The sequence below is a fragment of the Panicum hallii genome, chromosome 2, assembly GCF_002211085.1.
Source record: "Panicum hallii strain FIL2 chromosome 2, PHallii_v3.1, whole genome shotgun sequence".
Lineage (NCBI taxonomy): Eukaryota > Viridiplantae > Streptophyta > Magnoliopsida > Poales > Poaceae > Panicum > Panicum hallii.
In genome coordinates this window covers 5,792,659-5,808,419 of record NC_038043.1, presented here as the reverse complement: position 1 = coordinate 5,808,419, position 15,761 = coordinate 5,792,659, and the positions used below count along the sequence as shown (strand labels likewise).

The window sequence follows — 15,761 nt, the reverse complement described above, 5'->3', positions numbered from 1 at the left end:
CTGAGATAGAAGCTGACATACCAATAGAAGGCATGAGGTGCCATCTTCCTTATTGACACGTTTTTAATTTCTGGCACTGTAGGTTAAACCCACTCTCACTTGGGTTAAAAAGCCATTGAACTTGAATTTGGTTTGCCACCAATTAGTGATTGCTACCAGCTTCCGATTTCTTACACCTGAGCTGATAAGAGAGAGAAGCTGACATACCAATAGAGAGGCATGAGGTGCCATCTTCCTTATTGACACGTTTTTATTATCAGATTGTTGGTTAAGCCCTCTCTCACTTGGGTTAGGGTTCCTGCTAACAATTTCCATTTTGTTTGCTTCAGCGGAACTGTTAAACTCTACAGGATGGTTGATCTCGAGTCTTGTGCCTGGAACTCCAAGCCACTAGTTTACCAGCTATTCAATCAAACGTTTACCACCCCCACTGAATGACTGAACTAAGGTTCCCATTGCACATTGATCATCATTTTTTTATTTGTAAGGTGTTAAAGAAGATACAGGGGCAAAGCTGAAAGTGCACCGGCACCTCTCCTGTATCCACTGGAAAGCAACAAACAAATGGTACTAAAACGACACAAACTCAGGCCACCAAACCTGGTTACAAAATGCAGTAACATTTGTCTGCCCTCCACAGAGGAATATGGACCCGACACTAAGCGGACACCTCTGGGAGACCACACCATTGATTTGTGTATTAACAAATTAACCGGACAGTGGTCGATATCACTAAATTGTCAGCCATTCAAGTGAAATGCTAACAGGAACCGATTCAGTTGCGCAGAGAATATATAGCAAGTATAGAGTACATAACCAAAATTACATGCACAAACCATCTATCATCATCGATCACCGTTTGCCAACCTCACAAAGGGGTTGCAGGGGCATAAATTTCTTATAAAACTCCCATTGTTGTAAACCAACTTAATAGCACCAAGGTTTGAACCATTGGAACAAGAAGCTATAAATCTGTACTTTGGAGTCATCATTGAGGCGAGCAGAATCTTCGGTAACTTATTTGTAAAAATGGTTGGACCATAATGTACAAGGAAACAATTCCACATCTTGGTAGGATGGCATTGTTCATAGTTTGCATGGTAAATCTGATCAAAGAACATCACCAAGCACCCTCTTGACATACATGTATAAACAAAACAGGGAGCAGAGTTTGGTAAAACAGAAACCCCAAAGGTGATGCCTAATCTGCTCTATAATCTCAAGGTACACACCTAGAACTAGGAGTATATTGTAAACAGAACAAAACTCAATCCAGTACACTCCCCCTCAGCTCCCACAATTTCACTGTGCCATCGTCGCTTGCAGATGCCAATAACCTCGGGTCCTAGAAATTTGTTTGAGAAGATAAGTACTTCTACCCAAAACTAAGGAACCATTATGGATAGAAGTAGAGGCAAACACACAAGGTAGGAGCAGATGAAATTCATTGAACCAGCTCAATAAATCGACTATTTTGTTGCTACTTCTCAGGAATTGCCCATCATCTAAATAAATTGAGACAATTTGTTGATAATTCTCAGAAATTACCTGAGGACACCATCGGACACAGTTTATGTCCATGTCGTGGGCCTTCTCTTTCTTCAGTATTAGTTTGTACGAAGGCCCCTCAACCTGCACCATCAGGATTACATCAATCCTCAAAGAAAAACACCGTGTATCTTTCCCCCCCCTTTTCTACAATAATTTTACTGACAAATGTATGAAAGTTTATGCGCTTTGCAAAAGAAAAATGACATTTTGGTACTGCAAGTAATGCTATACACTTCGTTAGGGGAAATAAGAGCCTTATATCATTTGGCAGTTGATCCAAACCATCCAAATCGCTAGAAAAATGAGAAAAAAAGAAAGTTGTCCATCCAAAGGTCATGTACACTTTTCAAATTTAGAAACAGCCCTCAACCTTCATTACCAGTAAAGCTTGAATAAATTATGACCAGAACGGTGTATTTTTGCAAATATAAATTGAGAAGGCCAGCCAAACATAGCACATAAGGACTGAAATCATGAAAAAAAAACAAATGTGGGATGGAAGGATAATGCACCATGCTACTCTTCTCCTCAGCAAATAAGCAGATTGCATCATCACCAGCACCACTAGCTATAATATCCTCACTGCCATGTAAAAGCAACAAGGAAATGCCAAAGAATAGTATTAAGATACAGTTCGACTAAAATTAGCACGAAATCATTAGATGCAACAATCACAGAATGGCTGTAAGTAATATGTTAGATTACTCAAATACAAAGCAAGGTGCCCACAGAAGCTGGGGAATTAAAAATTTGTCTGCAAAAAGAACGCTCAACCTATATAAGCAATGATACTTTGAAGTTTCTAGCTATAAAAATCAATGGTCTGATTCAGGCAACATTCTATCTATAATCAGCATATTCTGATTCAGGCAAAAGTGCTTTAAGCAGGTTTGTTAGCTTTTGGCCACTAGTTACTAAAAATCATGATGTGTGGCATAATAAAGTTTATCAACATAAAATATAATGGGCCACAATTTTTAGAACAGTGGAGTGCACAATTCATATAGATGGACTCAATTTAGAAACCATTCCTAAATTTTAGCTGACAAACTTGCCTAAGCTGATTTATCAAGGATATCTTGGGGATGAGAGTTCAACTGACCTTGACCAATGGGCTGAAAAAATAGTTCGATCATGATATCCTGTGAGAGTAGAAAGGTGTCGCCTGAAATCAAATAATAACCATTATGTTATGTCTTATAAAAAAAACCATTCTGTTATTATGTGTAATGCAGAAAGACAACAGAGTTTCTGTATCTAGCATCACAGAGTGATGTAATGGTGCTATCAGTTGTCCTAAAAGATACTATCAACTGAAAAGAGAACTAGAGCAGCTATACTAAAGTAAACTTATGTTCATTAAGCAAAACATAGTACGATGCATGTCTTAGCTAGTCAACTTCAATCAATATGAAAGGACGATACCAGGCATACACTTTCCTGTAAAGAAAAGGTACATCCTAGTTGTCCTACATTTGCAATGGCACAAAATTAGTAGAAAATAGAAAGTTTTCATACACCAAAATTAAATTAATAGATGGCATAAAGACATTAAGGCGTTTGATACAGTCCATAGTAGATGTTTGGGGAGTGGCGATAGAATTGTTACTACGACAGGTTCTTCTGCAGCCTAATTTTTGGGCACAGGTTTGCTATTCCCAGGTTACCAAATACATACAAGTCTTGAAGGATGTCACTCATGCAGAGAACGTATGCATTAATTATTGAAAAGAAAAATAACATCTTACCAAGATTCATGACCTTCGCCAGTTTTTGGTTGAGACAAATCAGCACTGGTGTCCCATATTTTTAGTGTGCGGTCATCACTGAATAACAGATGTATAGTATTAGTAACTGCTTTAGGGTGAATCCCAGCAAAAGAGAAATCTTAATCAAGCACCATAGTACAAACCTGCATGTGACCATCCTATCACCTTTATGGTTAAAGGATACCGCCCATACTGTTGACGAATGACCACTGGAATTAAGAAGAATGATCAATTCAAACAACAATATAATGCAAGCAGTCAAGCAGTGAAACTAGAAGAAATTTTCATCTTCTGTACTTCTGTTATAAGTCAGCGAACATAATGTCAGTACATAACTGGCACAGACAATGAATAAGTAGAGAAAATTATCTATTGGTCATATATTTTGCAAGAGGGGTGGCACAAAATTGATCTCAATAAGGAACTGTGTAAAAAAAACCTACAAGTTAACTGCAAATCCACAGAAACACATTGTTCACTTTGTATGCTTGACACGAACCCAGAATGATGTTTCAGCAAAGCGTGAGCAGGGGAAGATGCAGGGGAAATAACTAATGGAGACAGTGATTAAAAATATGCATGGCCAAAATATTGAAGGTGGTTTTCATATACAACTATTTAGTCCAATTGCAGAATGAACAGCAATGCAGTAAACAAGAAATAAAATGGGATGAAATTTCAGGCAGTTATTTAGCGGATCCAGGCAAACGAAGCAGGAATTTAGTTATTTAGAGGTTTGGATGTGATATTATAGCATAATAAACAAGGCAACAAAAAAGGGTAATATACCAAATAGCTCCTTACCAGTTATTGGCTTCAGTTAATGTCTGTACACAGTGCCACTCATCATCCCCATCATCAGCCCAGACCTGCATCGTACAAGCTGCAATTTCAAACAATTTTAATAGTAGGCAAATATAGAGGTTGCACCCTTCTTTTTCCCCCGCTCCTGAGTTATAGCATCCCCAAATAGCAAAGCGGCTAGGGAAGAGAAGACAACAAACACAACACACAGGACAAGCTAATGCAATCACGCATATGCGTTTGTTCAGAGTCGTACAAAGTTCTTACCCTGATTGTATTATCATAGCTGACAGAGACCAGAATATCAAGCAAAGGGTGCCACTGCACCATCTTGACGTCCTGTGTGTGCCCCTGCAGCACCGACACACACTCGTACTCATTCCCCGGCTGCACCTCCCATATCCACGCCATCTTGTCCCGGCTGCATGTCGCGAGCAGCGACCCGGACGGGCTCCACGACACGCTCTTCACCTCGTTCTCGTGCCCCTGCGCACCCGCAGCGGCAGAGTCAGCACCCGCATGAAAACCGCCGCAGCAGGCAGTGGTGGCACTGACCATGATTCTGAAGCTCAGAAACTCACCTCCAGAGTGGCGACGCACTCGAAGTCGCCGCCGTTGTACTCCCACACGGCGGTGGTGGCGTCGAAGCTCGCGGTGGCCAGCAGCCTCCCGTCGGGGGACCAGGCGCAGGACCTCACCGTGCGGTTGTGCGTGTCCTCCAGCACGTCCTGATGGGAAGGAAAACCAACCAAGCCGGCGGCATCAATCAAGCAAGCAAGCAATCGAGTCGCGCCACCCCCCTCAGATCATAAACGAAATCGAAGCTACCGGGGAGGACTGAGGAGGGCTTGGCTGTTTACCGAGCAGTGCCAGGCGCCGTCGGGGGCGCGCTTCCAGATCCGGACGGTCTTGTCGCCGCCGCAGGAGGCGAGGACGGGGCCGGCGCCCGGGGCGGGGTTCCAGGCGAGCGCCCACACGCGGTCGGCGTGGCCCGCCAGGCGGTGGGCCTCGCGCAGCTCCGCCGCCGCCGCCGCCGCCGCCGCCGCGCCGTCCATGGCCGCTGGCCGCCGGCGACCGGTGGCGCGCCCTAGGGTTACGGGGTTTGTGGGGGCGCGGCGTACGGACACTCAAGGAGCGGGGGCGGAGAGGGGGAGGGGAGGCGTGGTCAAACCGTCAAAGGTGAGAGGTGGTGGCCGCGCCCCCTCTCACGGTCGACGGGGGTGGTGGCAGCCGCCGTCGCTGTCAGCCGCGCGTGGAGGCCACGCGGACGCGGCGACACTAGCAAAAAACCGGCTCGGGGAATGGACGAGCATCCAGCAATGGCGAGTTTGCGTATTTGACTTTTACTACTCCAAATATGACACTTTTTTGAACAACTTGACATGAATTTGAAAATAAGGCGGATTACCTGTGTTTATGATTGAACGAATGCTTAAAACAGATTTATAATATTTTACATGGACAAACACAGTTTGAATGCAACCCTAAGATCAATTTAAGCAGAGAATATTAGATAAATGATCACATCCAAACTTTAAGACACTATATATTTTAAAAATATCATTGTTGACTAACAAATATATGACGATGTTATTCACATCTCACGCTTTTTTCTTAATATAAAATGTCTAACTCATCTATATGAAAAATAATAGCTTAGTCAAGCATAATCGCGGGTGACATAACGCTTTTGTTTCTCCAGTCGCACATGTCTCCAAAGTTCTAAACAAAAAGAAATACAACCAAACAAGTTAGTTTTTCTCTTTTTTTTCTTTCTTTCAAATCAACAAGGTACTTTAATTTTCTGAAATGGTGAGTAACAGGATTCGGGCTTTGTTCGACCCGGCCCAGTCCAGGCCCGCATTTGCCTAATTTCTTGGACCAGCCCGCAGCATCACGGACACTGTGATCGGACGCACTAGAAGCGGAGCCGCCTACAAGTGGGCCCGCGCTCCCACTCGTGCGCGAGCAAACGAAAGCGAAAGCGAAAGCGAGACGCCACCTTTTCCTCCTCCTCTTCGGCTCCTCGCCTCGTTGCCTCCGCCACCACCGCCCCGAGCCCGCAGCCGCCGACCTCCCCGGCCGTCGATTCCTCCGCTACCAACTCGCGGTTCGATCCGGGCGACCCGTTTCCCTCTCCTCCGCTCCCTGCTTTGGCCTGTGCAGCCGTGACTGTGTTGGTTTTGTTCGAGCTTTGGGCTGCCAGATGTTGCTCTGCTTTGAGCTCTGTGCTAGCTACTGTCACCGATGCCCTGGGGGTTGGGGATTGATGTGAAGATGAAAGCAGTAAGGATTTTGGTAGATGATTGTTTTTTAGATCAAAGAAGGAGGGGGTTCTTGATCTGTAGGAAAAGATTCCTTGGTCAGGTGTAGGTGCTATAACCTTTATTTGATTTAATCAATCTGTGGAAGGGTAGAGGTCTAAGGGTTTTGCGTTCTTCCTTTCTCTTTCCGGCCTAAAATTATATATGTTTTTGGGTACAGCCGTATTGATCATGTGATTTGTGTCTCGCCAAACGGAAATACCAAATGGTTAAGAGGGGTTTACGAGCAGGGGAACTAAGCTGTATGGTTCTGTGGTTGTGGGTTTGTGACAGGTTTTGCAGCTATGGGTTAGAATTGTAAAAGAATGGTACTGTCGATTAAGGTCTTGGTGCCCTGTTGCGCGCTAGTTTCTATTTCATTACCTGGTGCTGAGAAATTTCTGTAACCAGTGATTCCATTTTGATGAAATGGTTTTTAGCATCTCTATGTGTTACAGAATTGAGTGTGGGCACTTTCAAATTATGCTGGCCTTTTACTCAGTCTTGTCAAAAATTGTACAACATAGCTAAAAGGTGGACTGTACAAAACGGTTAATTGAGTGAAAAAAAAGATAGAATTTCTAGTCAGCAAAGCATCTATGGTTGGTATGTAGTGTAGAGGGGCCAACAGTTTTATTAATTTATATTGTTATTCATTTTTCTTTTTCCTTAGAGAAAAGTAACAAGTTACATACACTCAAGTGTATGCTTGTGGAGTCTTAGAACAGAGAGGAACATGGCATATAGTTTTGGGGCCCATGATCATTATTTACCTTCAAATTTCGTAACTGATATCACGTAAAGTAAGTTTCGTGACTCGAAAGTTTCCACTTTGTTTATTTTCTAATTTTCTGTCAGTAGATAGTACACTATAGACTTCCTGTCACTATTTGGGTGAATGCAGTATTTAGTTCTGTTTTTATGAACAATACTGAAAAGGAGGTATTCCTGATCGGTTGTAGTATAACAAAGGCACAATCGTGTATGCTGAATTGCTGATGCTTATTTGATCTCTAAATTGATCGAATCTGACTAATAGGAAGACCTGTGTGACTTTTTTGTCCTAAAAATGTACCTTGGTGCATTCCATAATTTTCTAAATTTCCTTATAGCTTCAATTGCCACCTTGCTTGTTAACTGAAATTTTAGTCTTGTTGTTCAATCATGTTTTTTTTATGCTAGGGAAATTCTTGTTAAATGATGTTACATGATCTCACTTGTGGTGCATTTCTAAACGTGCTTAAGGCTAAAACTTCAAGATGGCGGCATCCACACTCTCAACTTATGCACTCTCAGAAGCAACTTCGGCATTTCGAGTCTCTACTGCTGCAGTGAAGAGTCCTTCATCCGTGAGTTTTGTCAGCCACCCCTCCGTGACCTCTGGCCTGAAAACCTCCAGGAAGCTTGGTCTTGCTGCAATGGCTGTCTACAAGGTGAAGCTCGTCTCACCAGAAGGGGACGTGCATGAGTTTGAGGCTCAAGATGATACTTACATCCTGGAGTCTGCTGAATCCGCTGGAGTGGAGCTGCCGTACTCGTGCCGTGCTGGCGCTTGCTCTACCTGCGCTGGCAAAATTGAGGGTGGCATCGTCGATCAGTCAGATGGATCATTCCTTGATGATGCGCAGCAGGCTGAGGGGTACGTTCTCACCTGCGTTTCCTACCCGAGGTCCGACTGCGTGATCCATACCCACAAGGAAGGTGAACTGTACTAGTCAGTCAGTCCCATGGGGACTGAGATGCAGATGCACGCGAAGTTGTTAAGGAGCAACAGCCAGCAAATGTAATATGTTAGATATCCTATCATGCAGAATGCAGCAATGCCCTAGGCAGCCAATTAATTAGGTTGAGCTTAAACATGCCGCGCAAAGAAAGCTCATTCAGCTGTTGAGGTTTTTGGATGTCTCTGATAATATCGGTGTAGTAATAAATAAAATGGAGAAAACAATGTACTGAATGTTACACGTTGGTATTGTGTTATGCAGCTTCATGGATTTTTTTGGCCTCTTTAAAGTTCGAGCAGCCCGATCCTGCATAGTTTATGGCTCTACGTATCACTGCACTTGTGCACCATCTGATTTGGCATTGTACCATGCAGCATCCTTGCAGCCTTTTTTTTTTGGGTTATATCTGAGCTCTGAAGAATTTAATCAGCATCTCTGGCATCAGAACTTGGTACCAACTACAGCAAAACCCAATTCATCGATCCCAATCATTGCTCAGACTCCGAGTTTATGATTTATCTTTCTTGATGATATAGGCTTTTTTTCTTAGGTTTAATAGAGCTAGCTAAATCCGGTGGGCATCACCTATTAGGTAAGCAAACTAAAGATGTTAACACCATAATCACTTGTCTAACGATGTAGGCATTCTTCAAATTGCAACCATGAGAGTAAACCTTACGTTTAGCAAAACCGTAGCACTATAGTTACATTGACCGTTATCATTAATTACCAAAACTACAATCCAAAGTTCCAAACTAGGGTCACTTTCCTTGCAACATGTAAACCCAATTATTCAACATACAAGGAGTGATACCTTTTCCACCGGACACAACAATTCAGAACGAGATGTTTGCTCCAACTCACATTTAACAGCGTCTGAAACATTCACCTCAAGCCGACCACCTTCAGCAGCGATCATCTTGTTCTCACCTTCCCTCGATCTTGTGGCTTGCTCCGGTGATCGTCGGCGACTGGGTGAGAGGGTCGACCTCCTTCTGCCTGCTGAGCTCAGGGGTACTGGTCGACCACCCCCAGTAGCTGCTCGTGCTGCAGCTACTGTCCCCGCCCCTGAGCTGCGATTCAGTGATGACGACGTAGCTTGGCTTCGCCACCTCCCCAGCCACCTCGGCTTTCCCGGTCAGCATTGCCACCACCCTCGACATCGGCGGCCGCCGGTGCGGCGAGCCCTGCGTGCACATGAGCGCGACACGGATGACTCTCAGAGCTTCCCCGGCGTCGAACAATTCCTCCAGCCTCGGGTCCAGGATTCGCAGTGGTTGCTGCCCTTCGTACAGGCCCCATGCCTGCAAGTTAACATAGGCACAGCAACATTCAGTAACAGTAAGCACTAAGAATGGATTCATCAGCTCTCCTGGATAGATGGAAAGATCGTTGAACAGCTTACCCGCTCCAAGAGATAGATGTTACTTTCCTCGAGGGAGTTACTGGTGTTGGATCGGCCAGAGACAGCCTCCAGGGCGACCACCCCGAATGCGAAGACGTCGGCCTTTTCAGACAGCTGGCCTCTCATTGCATACTCAGGAGCCAGGTAGCCACTTGAACAATGGTGAGGGAAAGTTAAAGTTAGCTTCTGTGTTGGAAGGTACAGCCATGGGAAATTAGGAAGAGCAATGGTGAAATGTTCTTACAATGTGCCAGCGATTCTCGTTGTGCTGACATGGGACTTGTTCTCGTCGTAGAGCTTGGCCAGTCCAAAGTCAGAGACCTTGGGGGTGAGATCGGCGTCTAGTAGGACATTGCTGGCCTTGATGTCCCTGTGCACAATGCGGATGCTGGACTCCTCATGAAGATAAGCTAGGCCTCTAGCGATGCCTAAAATGATCTCAAAGCGTGTTGACCAGTCTAGCCTCAACCCACTATCTCCTGTTCATGCAGAAATTAATAAGGCCTTGAATTATAGATGATGGCAAAATGGAGAGAAGGAAATTCTTGAGAGTTGATGAAGCAGGGCTTTTCTTAGTAGGGATGAAACAGAGGCAATTTTGAAGGTAACAGGGATGCGCAGAAGTGTGCTCACCGAAGAGAGCTCGATCAAGGCTTCCATTTTCAAGGTACTCATAAACCAACAAATGCGTGTTACTGTCAATGCAGCATCCATGCAGTTTGACAAGATTCCTGTGTTTGACAGCAGAAATGGTTGCAACCTCTGCCACGAACTGTCTTTTCCCCTGATGAGATGATTGAGAAAGTTGTTTCACAGCTATTGCTCTTCCATCAGTTAGTGTACCCTGCCAAATAAAGGCATTACTAACGTTACATGTGTATTCTGACCAGAGTCCAACAAGGCTGCTGTAAAGTTATATGCAGCTAACATATACCAAATAAGAAAAATACTCGGTCGCTATTTCACAAGATCAAATTAAATGGGGGAAAACAGGTATGCAACCTTATAGACTGGCCCATATCCGCCTTCTCCAAGAATGTTCTGAGGGCTGAAATTATCTGTAGCTAACTTGAGTTCAGCATAACTGAAGGCATCAGGTTGTCCAATCAGGTCGTACAGTTCTACATTTTTCAAGGACACAAGCATGAGAAAATATTTCATCTGAGAACTATTATGGGTTATGCCTACAAATACTCAAATAGTGAGTTATCTGATACCTTGTTGCTGTCGTGCTAGCCTTCTCCTTTTGGTGAACACAAATATTCCAAATAAGGCTGCTAATCCTAAAACTGATGCACCAATCACTATTCCAGTAATTGCTCCAGCTTTGCTTTTCTTTTTCAGTACACCATTTGGCACAGTTGGAGTAAAATCTGGAAAAAGCTGAGGCCTGGGTTTTGCTTATCTGAGAAAACCCAATGTAATGAACTTCTTCTTTATGTTAACCTAACGATTAGGCTGGGCTTACCTGGAGTAACGCTTAATGCTGAGATCATCGGCCCATAGAAACCTTGTTTAGGGATGCAGCAAGTTCCCTTGCCAGCCCAGAAGAGATGGATCTCAAGGAAGTTTTTTGACACAGTTGCTGTGTAACTCTTGCTAACTGCAGTAAAAGATTTTCCACCAGCTATCTTCCTTATATTGAAGTTCTTTTCTCTAAGAGAACCCTATGCAAATGAAAATATTAGTACTCTCAAACAAAGAATTAAACATTTAATTAAATTATATCTTGCATGCATTCGATTTATACGTGCCTGGACGTATATGTCAAAGACTCTCCTTCCTAGGCTTTGCCAAGTCTGTGTGTCCGGATAAGCAGTTTCTACAAATTGAAGCACAACAGTGTAATTTCCATTCTCAAGTCCAAGGCCGTAGTATCTCAGTGACGATGCTGACATCCTTGCTGTTTGGAACAGTTCTGAATCTGCTGTGTTCTGAAACTGCTCGTTGGAGCTATATATTATGTTACTTTCATTTGGGGCCTGGTTGAATTTTCCAACATTGCTGACACCCCATCTTGTTTGACCGGTAACATAATATGATGAAGCCCCAAGGTTTGTAGGATCTACATCGTACATAGTATTATCTGGTCCTGTCATAGACCTATTACTGCCGCAGTCTACCGCGAAGGAATAATCTGCAGTTAAGATGTGTATAATTACTATAACCTTTTACCAAGATCCCTGACATCCTGTTACCTGCTATGGTTGATGAAGAGTAAAAAATATACATTGTGGAGAACCAAGGAAACAAGGAGTGTCTTGCTGGAGGCAGTTTAGTCCTGAAGGTAGAATACTGTGCACATAATTGAATTTTACAAGTTGTTAGAAAGATTCTATTAAAACTCAACTCCTGCAGAAGTATAATTAGATGCCTACCTGTCGTTGGTGCTATCAAGAACGAAGTTGTTTGCCACCAAATTCCTTGTACAAAACAAAACTTTGAGTATATTCAATTTTCTCCTCTTAACTAGGAAACACAAATTTCAGAAATGTTTAACTTACAGATGCAAATCACTCTCAGTAGCCCAAGAAGGAAATCTTCCAGTGAGCCGGTTATATGAAAAATCTCTGAAAACTAAATAAATTAACTTACATGTGAAATAACGAATGTACCATTGAATTAGTCAAATAATTTGTTCTGTACAGGAAAATTAATTCTATGCTGAATTGGTTGACATACAAATTTTTTAATGAAGCACTTTTCACATCAGGCAGGCTTCCTGTAAGGCTATTGTTCCCAAGAAACCTGAAATGGTATAGTACAAGATGATGAAGCATGGACATCAGCTTAGGTGGTGTTTGTATAGTGGAAATAATCGATCGAGAATTCCTTACAGGAATTCAAGTTTGTCCAGAGTAAGGATTGATCGAGGAACTTGACCTGTGATATTATTAAAACTCAAGTCCCTGTGCCATTCGACAGCAATGTTACTTGAGTGGACACTTCACATTAAATTTCAGAAAAGAAAACAATAACATCATAAACTGGGACAATGGCCCATTAACTTACAGCAAGATTAAATTTGCAAGCTTGGAAATATTAACTGCTCCAAGATTACCAGATAACTTGCAGTTCCTCAATATCCTGTAAGAAAGATATTTAATCTCAGTAACTAGCCAATTTGTTAACATATAAAAAACTGTAAGGTTTACGGTTAAAGGTGTCACGAACAGGGTACTCAAAGATGTCAGACTACTGATGAAGGCCAACGAAGAGCTTCCGTTTACAATATCACCAACAATTCTGGTCATTGTATTTAGAACATCAGTTATCTTGACAAGCTTGACCTTCTAAACTACCACAGGAACAATGTTGCCAAAGTATGAAATACTTACAAGTTTGTCAACCTGGTCAGATTAGACAAACTTGCTGGAATCGGGCCCTCAAAAGAATTTCCGTGGAGTACCCTACAAGTTCGTGCTTTCAGAAAAGAAGTAATACCATACCAAATCCATCTTTGAATATAGAAAAAGCAAGCTATATTGTATCCATATGTTGTGCGGATCATTTTAATGACATGGCTACGTGACCTAAACTCCTAATTGAAATGGGAAGAACATATGTAGAAAAGTTATGCTGCACAATTTCCAGTTATCTCCTGAATAATACATGACGAGTTGTCAAATTAATAACTATTCTTACAGATCTTCCAAATTTGTCAAACTCCCAAAATAATCAGGTATTTTCCCTTTGAAATCATTATCCGATGCTCGCCTGCAGGCACAACAAAATATTTAACATTGAAAATATGGAAGTACAATGAACAATAAATTGTGGCTCCGTTGTTGACCGTACAGAATCTTCAGCTTCTTAAGCTTTGAGAGCGTTGAAGGGAATGGACCGCTAAAGCCACTACTATCAATGTACCTGTTAGGTAAATATTGCAGCAAATATCATGTTCAACAATAGAGATCTCCCGGTCATATTCTAGTGCTACTAGAAGTAGTGTTTTGGCAATTAGAAAGGGACCGTCTTACAATTGCTCAAGTTTGGACAGATTGCCCAGTTCTTCAGGAAGTCCACCGCTAAAATTGTCCAAACTGATGCCTCTGAAACAAAAGGAAATAGGTCAGGAGTACAGAATTTATTTGCATGCCATGCTACTGGTGGAAAAGGGGGCATGCTTTCCCTGATGTGTTTTTCGATCCAAATATTCTACATTCGCATCTCACTCGAACAAACGAAGCACCATTTGACAATGGAAATTACACAGATGTTCTTAACATATAAGTTACTTTCTTGATGAGAAGTTATGCACATAGTTTGTGCCATATGGTTATATAACATCAGGCTATCATTAATCTATAGGACATTGCTAAAAACTATAGTTGAAAGTCGAGCACCTATATATGCAAGAAGAGATCTCTTACAGCAAATTGAGATTCGTGAGGTTCCCAAGTTCGTTTGGAAGTGGTCCAGAGAATGGATTGAATCCCAGGCTCCTTTTAAAAAAAAAGAATGAAAGATAGTTCAGACAACACTAACAGATGGAGATTACAAGAATTTTAGAGCTTGAGGTATTATAACTCCTACAAGTGTTGCATTCCAGAAAATTGCCCAATGAATGATGGAATTGGACCTGTCAAGTAATTTTGATCCAGGTTCCTGAAACAACACCAGAAACATCTAGTACATTAACTGCAAAGAATTTAAAACATGGAATTATTTGTTCATCATCAAGACAGAAGATAGGAGTTCGATAGAAATACAGGTAAGTTAGGTAGGTGAGGTTCTGCAGTTCTGAAGGCATCTGACCGACAACGTTCAATGCGTATACCCTCCTGAACAAATAAAAGAAGAAGTCGGAAAAATGATTCAGTTGGTACTAGCACAAAAGGGTGATACAGTTTCAGTTCATAAGAACTGGTTGGTGTCAGATTTTCGTTTTCCAACTATCAGGTGGTTGGTAACCTCCAACCTTCACAAACAACGTGAGAGCAATAATGAACCGACAGAACTGTGGCAGTCTTTGCTTTTTCCGGGGGGAGAACAGTTTTTCCCTTCTGTTTCAGTCGTTCTTTTCTTTTCATTTCCCTCCTAACTGTCTAAGGTTAAATTACGAACTGTGAATACATGTTTATCAAGAGGTTCGCAACACAAAATATCTGAAGAGGGGATTTAATCTTTTATTTTTAAAGCACGGCTCTTCCATGCCAGCAGGAACGATAGTGATAAGGAACAACGCAGAGTGGTCATGGTGGTAATGGATGCGGTGGAAAAGAAGACGTTTCTCATAATTAATTGTAATTTAACTAAAGCATTCTCATGACAGCATGGCCTCTTGGTGCCGGCGTCAAGCACCTAGTGTGCAACTGAAACAAGCTAGACCGGGCATACGTACAGCATGGTGATGTGGCAGACGGTATTGCTGTTGAAGGAACAGTCGCACTTGATGCCCGGATTGAACTCGCTGTTGCCGTCGAGCCCGATGCCGTCGTCGACGGCGGCGCCGCTGCAGGGCTCGCCGCTGATGTTCCACGCCGGCGACCGCGCCGCCTTCCATCCCCATCTCCCCAGGATTGAGTTGAGCGCCGCCGCTGCCCGCACGCGCAAACCCGCGTCATCAGCATGCAAGTGAATTGAGCTAGGCAAGCATGTACATACACTTATCAACCATAGTAAAGGAGGTAGCGCGTGGTAATGTCGAACCTTCGATTGGATCAGTTCTTGCTGCTTGCTGCTGAGCCTGAACCCGAGGTGCTTCGAAGCATGAGCACACGAGCACCAGCCACACCAGCACACCGCTGCTGCTGCTGCTGCGGTAGCCACGCCTCATCTCTCCTCCGTTTGTCGAGTGAGAAATAATGTTGGGGCGCTGCTAGCTTATTAATACTCCATCCGTCCTAACTGTTTTAACTTTTCTAATTCTAATATATATTTATTATACATTTAGATATTCATCGTACCATATTAAAAATTATATATCTAAAAAAATTAAAACGATCTATGATTTTAAATGAAGGAAGTATCACCTTCTCAATTTATGAGCGTACAATGATTTTTAAAACTTTAGAAGTACAGAAGGTTCATTTCATTTTTTGAATCGACAAATGGTTCGTTTTACTCTCAGATAATCAGCTTTTCGTAAATGGTCCGGCAACACCGTAGTTTTATGTCTCACTCTAATACTTAACGAGCTAATTATTTTTAAAATACAATTTACTAACTCTTTATTGGTAGACGATATCCATATATAGTTGAT

At 42.6% G+C, this 15,761-nt stretch overlaps 3 protein-coding genes across 6 annotated transcripts; 1 reads left to right on the top strand and 2 right to left on the bottom strand.

The window, feature by feature from the left end:
• Nucleotides 1-991: 991 nt before the first annotated feature.
• LOC112879798 (protein CIA1) lies at nt 992-5,305 on the bottom strand. The gene is made up of 10 exons (XM_025944204.1): nt 4,985-5,305; nt 4,706-4,852; nt 4,392-4,610; nt 4,125-4,189; nt 3,464-3,529; nt 3,300-3,377; nt 2,654-2,716; nt 2,064-2,133; nt 1,549-1,632; nt 992-1,345 (listed from the first exon to the last, which is right to left on the bottom strand). The coding sequence occupies exons 1-10, from the start codon at nt 5,177-5,179 to the stop codon at nt 1,268-1,270; spliced, it is 1,065 nt and encodes a 354-aa protein (XP_025799989.1). The 5' UTR covers nt 5,180-5,305; the 3' UTR covers nt 992-1,267.
• Nucleotides 5,306-6,076: 771 nt separating this feature from the next.
• LOC112880338 (ferredoxin, root R-B2-like) lies at nt 6,077-8,440 on the top strand. 3 transcript variants are annotated; one of them, XM_025944900.1, is made up of 2 exons: nt 6,077-6,234; nt 7,673-8,440. In XM_025944900.1, exon 2 carries the CDS (start codon nt 7,687-7,689, stop codon nt 8,140-8,142), a length of 456 nt encoding a protein of 151 aa, XP_025800685.1. In that variant the 5' UTR covers nt 6,077-6,234; nt 7,673-7,686; the 3' UTR covers nt 8,143-8,440. The 3 variants fall into 3 exon arrangements, with proteins under 3 accessions (XP_025800685.1, XP_025800686.1, XP_025800687.1); XM_025944901.1 differs by having other exon boundaries at nt 7,610-8,440; XM_025944902.1 differs by lacking the exon at nt 6,077-6,234 and adding an exon at nt 6,241-6,410.
• A 337-nt stretch (nt 8,441-8,777) lies between these two features.
• Nucleotides 8,778-15,342, bottom strand: LOC112880337 (probable LRR receptor-like serine/threonine-protein kinase At1g56130). Of its 2 annotated transcripts, XM_025944899.1 has the most exons (24): nt 15,209-15,342; nt 14,901-15,096; nt 14,269-14,340; nt 14,093-14,164; nt 13,930-14,001; nt 13,537-13,608; nt 13,355-13,426; nt 13,202-13,273; nt 12,895-12,966; nt 12,731-12,802; nt 12,569-12,643; nt 12,394-12,465; nt 12,239-12,304; nt 12,061-12,126; nt 11,935-11,979; nt 11,787-11,851; nt 11,311-11,693; nt 11,025-11,223; nt 10,774-10,929; nt 10,559-10,677; nt 10,190-10,400; nt 9,801-10,035; nt 9,557-9,707; nt 8,778-9,455 (listed from the first exon to the last, which is right to left on the bottom strand). In XM_025944899.1, the coding sequence occupies exons 1-24, from the start codon at nt 15,333-15,335 to the stop codon at nt 9,078-9,080; spliced, it is 3,120 nt and encodes a 1,039-aa protein (XP_025800684.1). In that variant the 5' UTR covers nt 15,336-15,342; the 3' UTR covers nt 8,778-9,077. The 2 variants fall into 2 exon arrangements, with proteins under 2 accessions (XP_025800684.1, XP_025800683.1); XM_025944898.1 differs by having other exon boundaries at nt 12,569-12,802.
• Between the last annotated feature and the right edge of the window lie 419 nt (nt 15,343-15,761).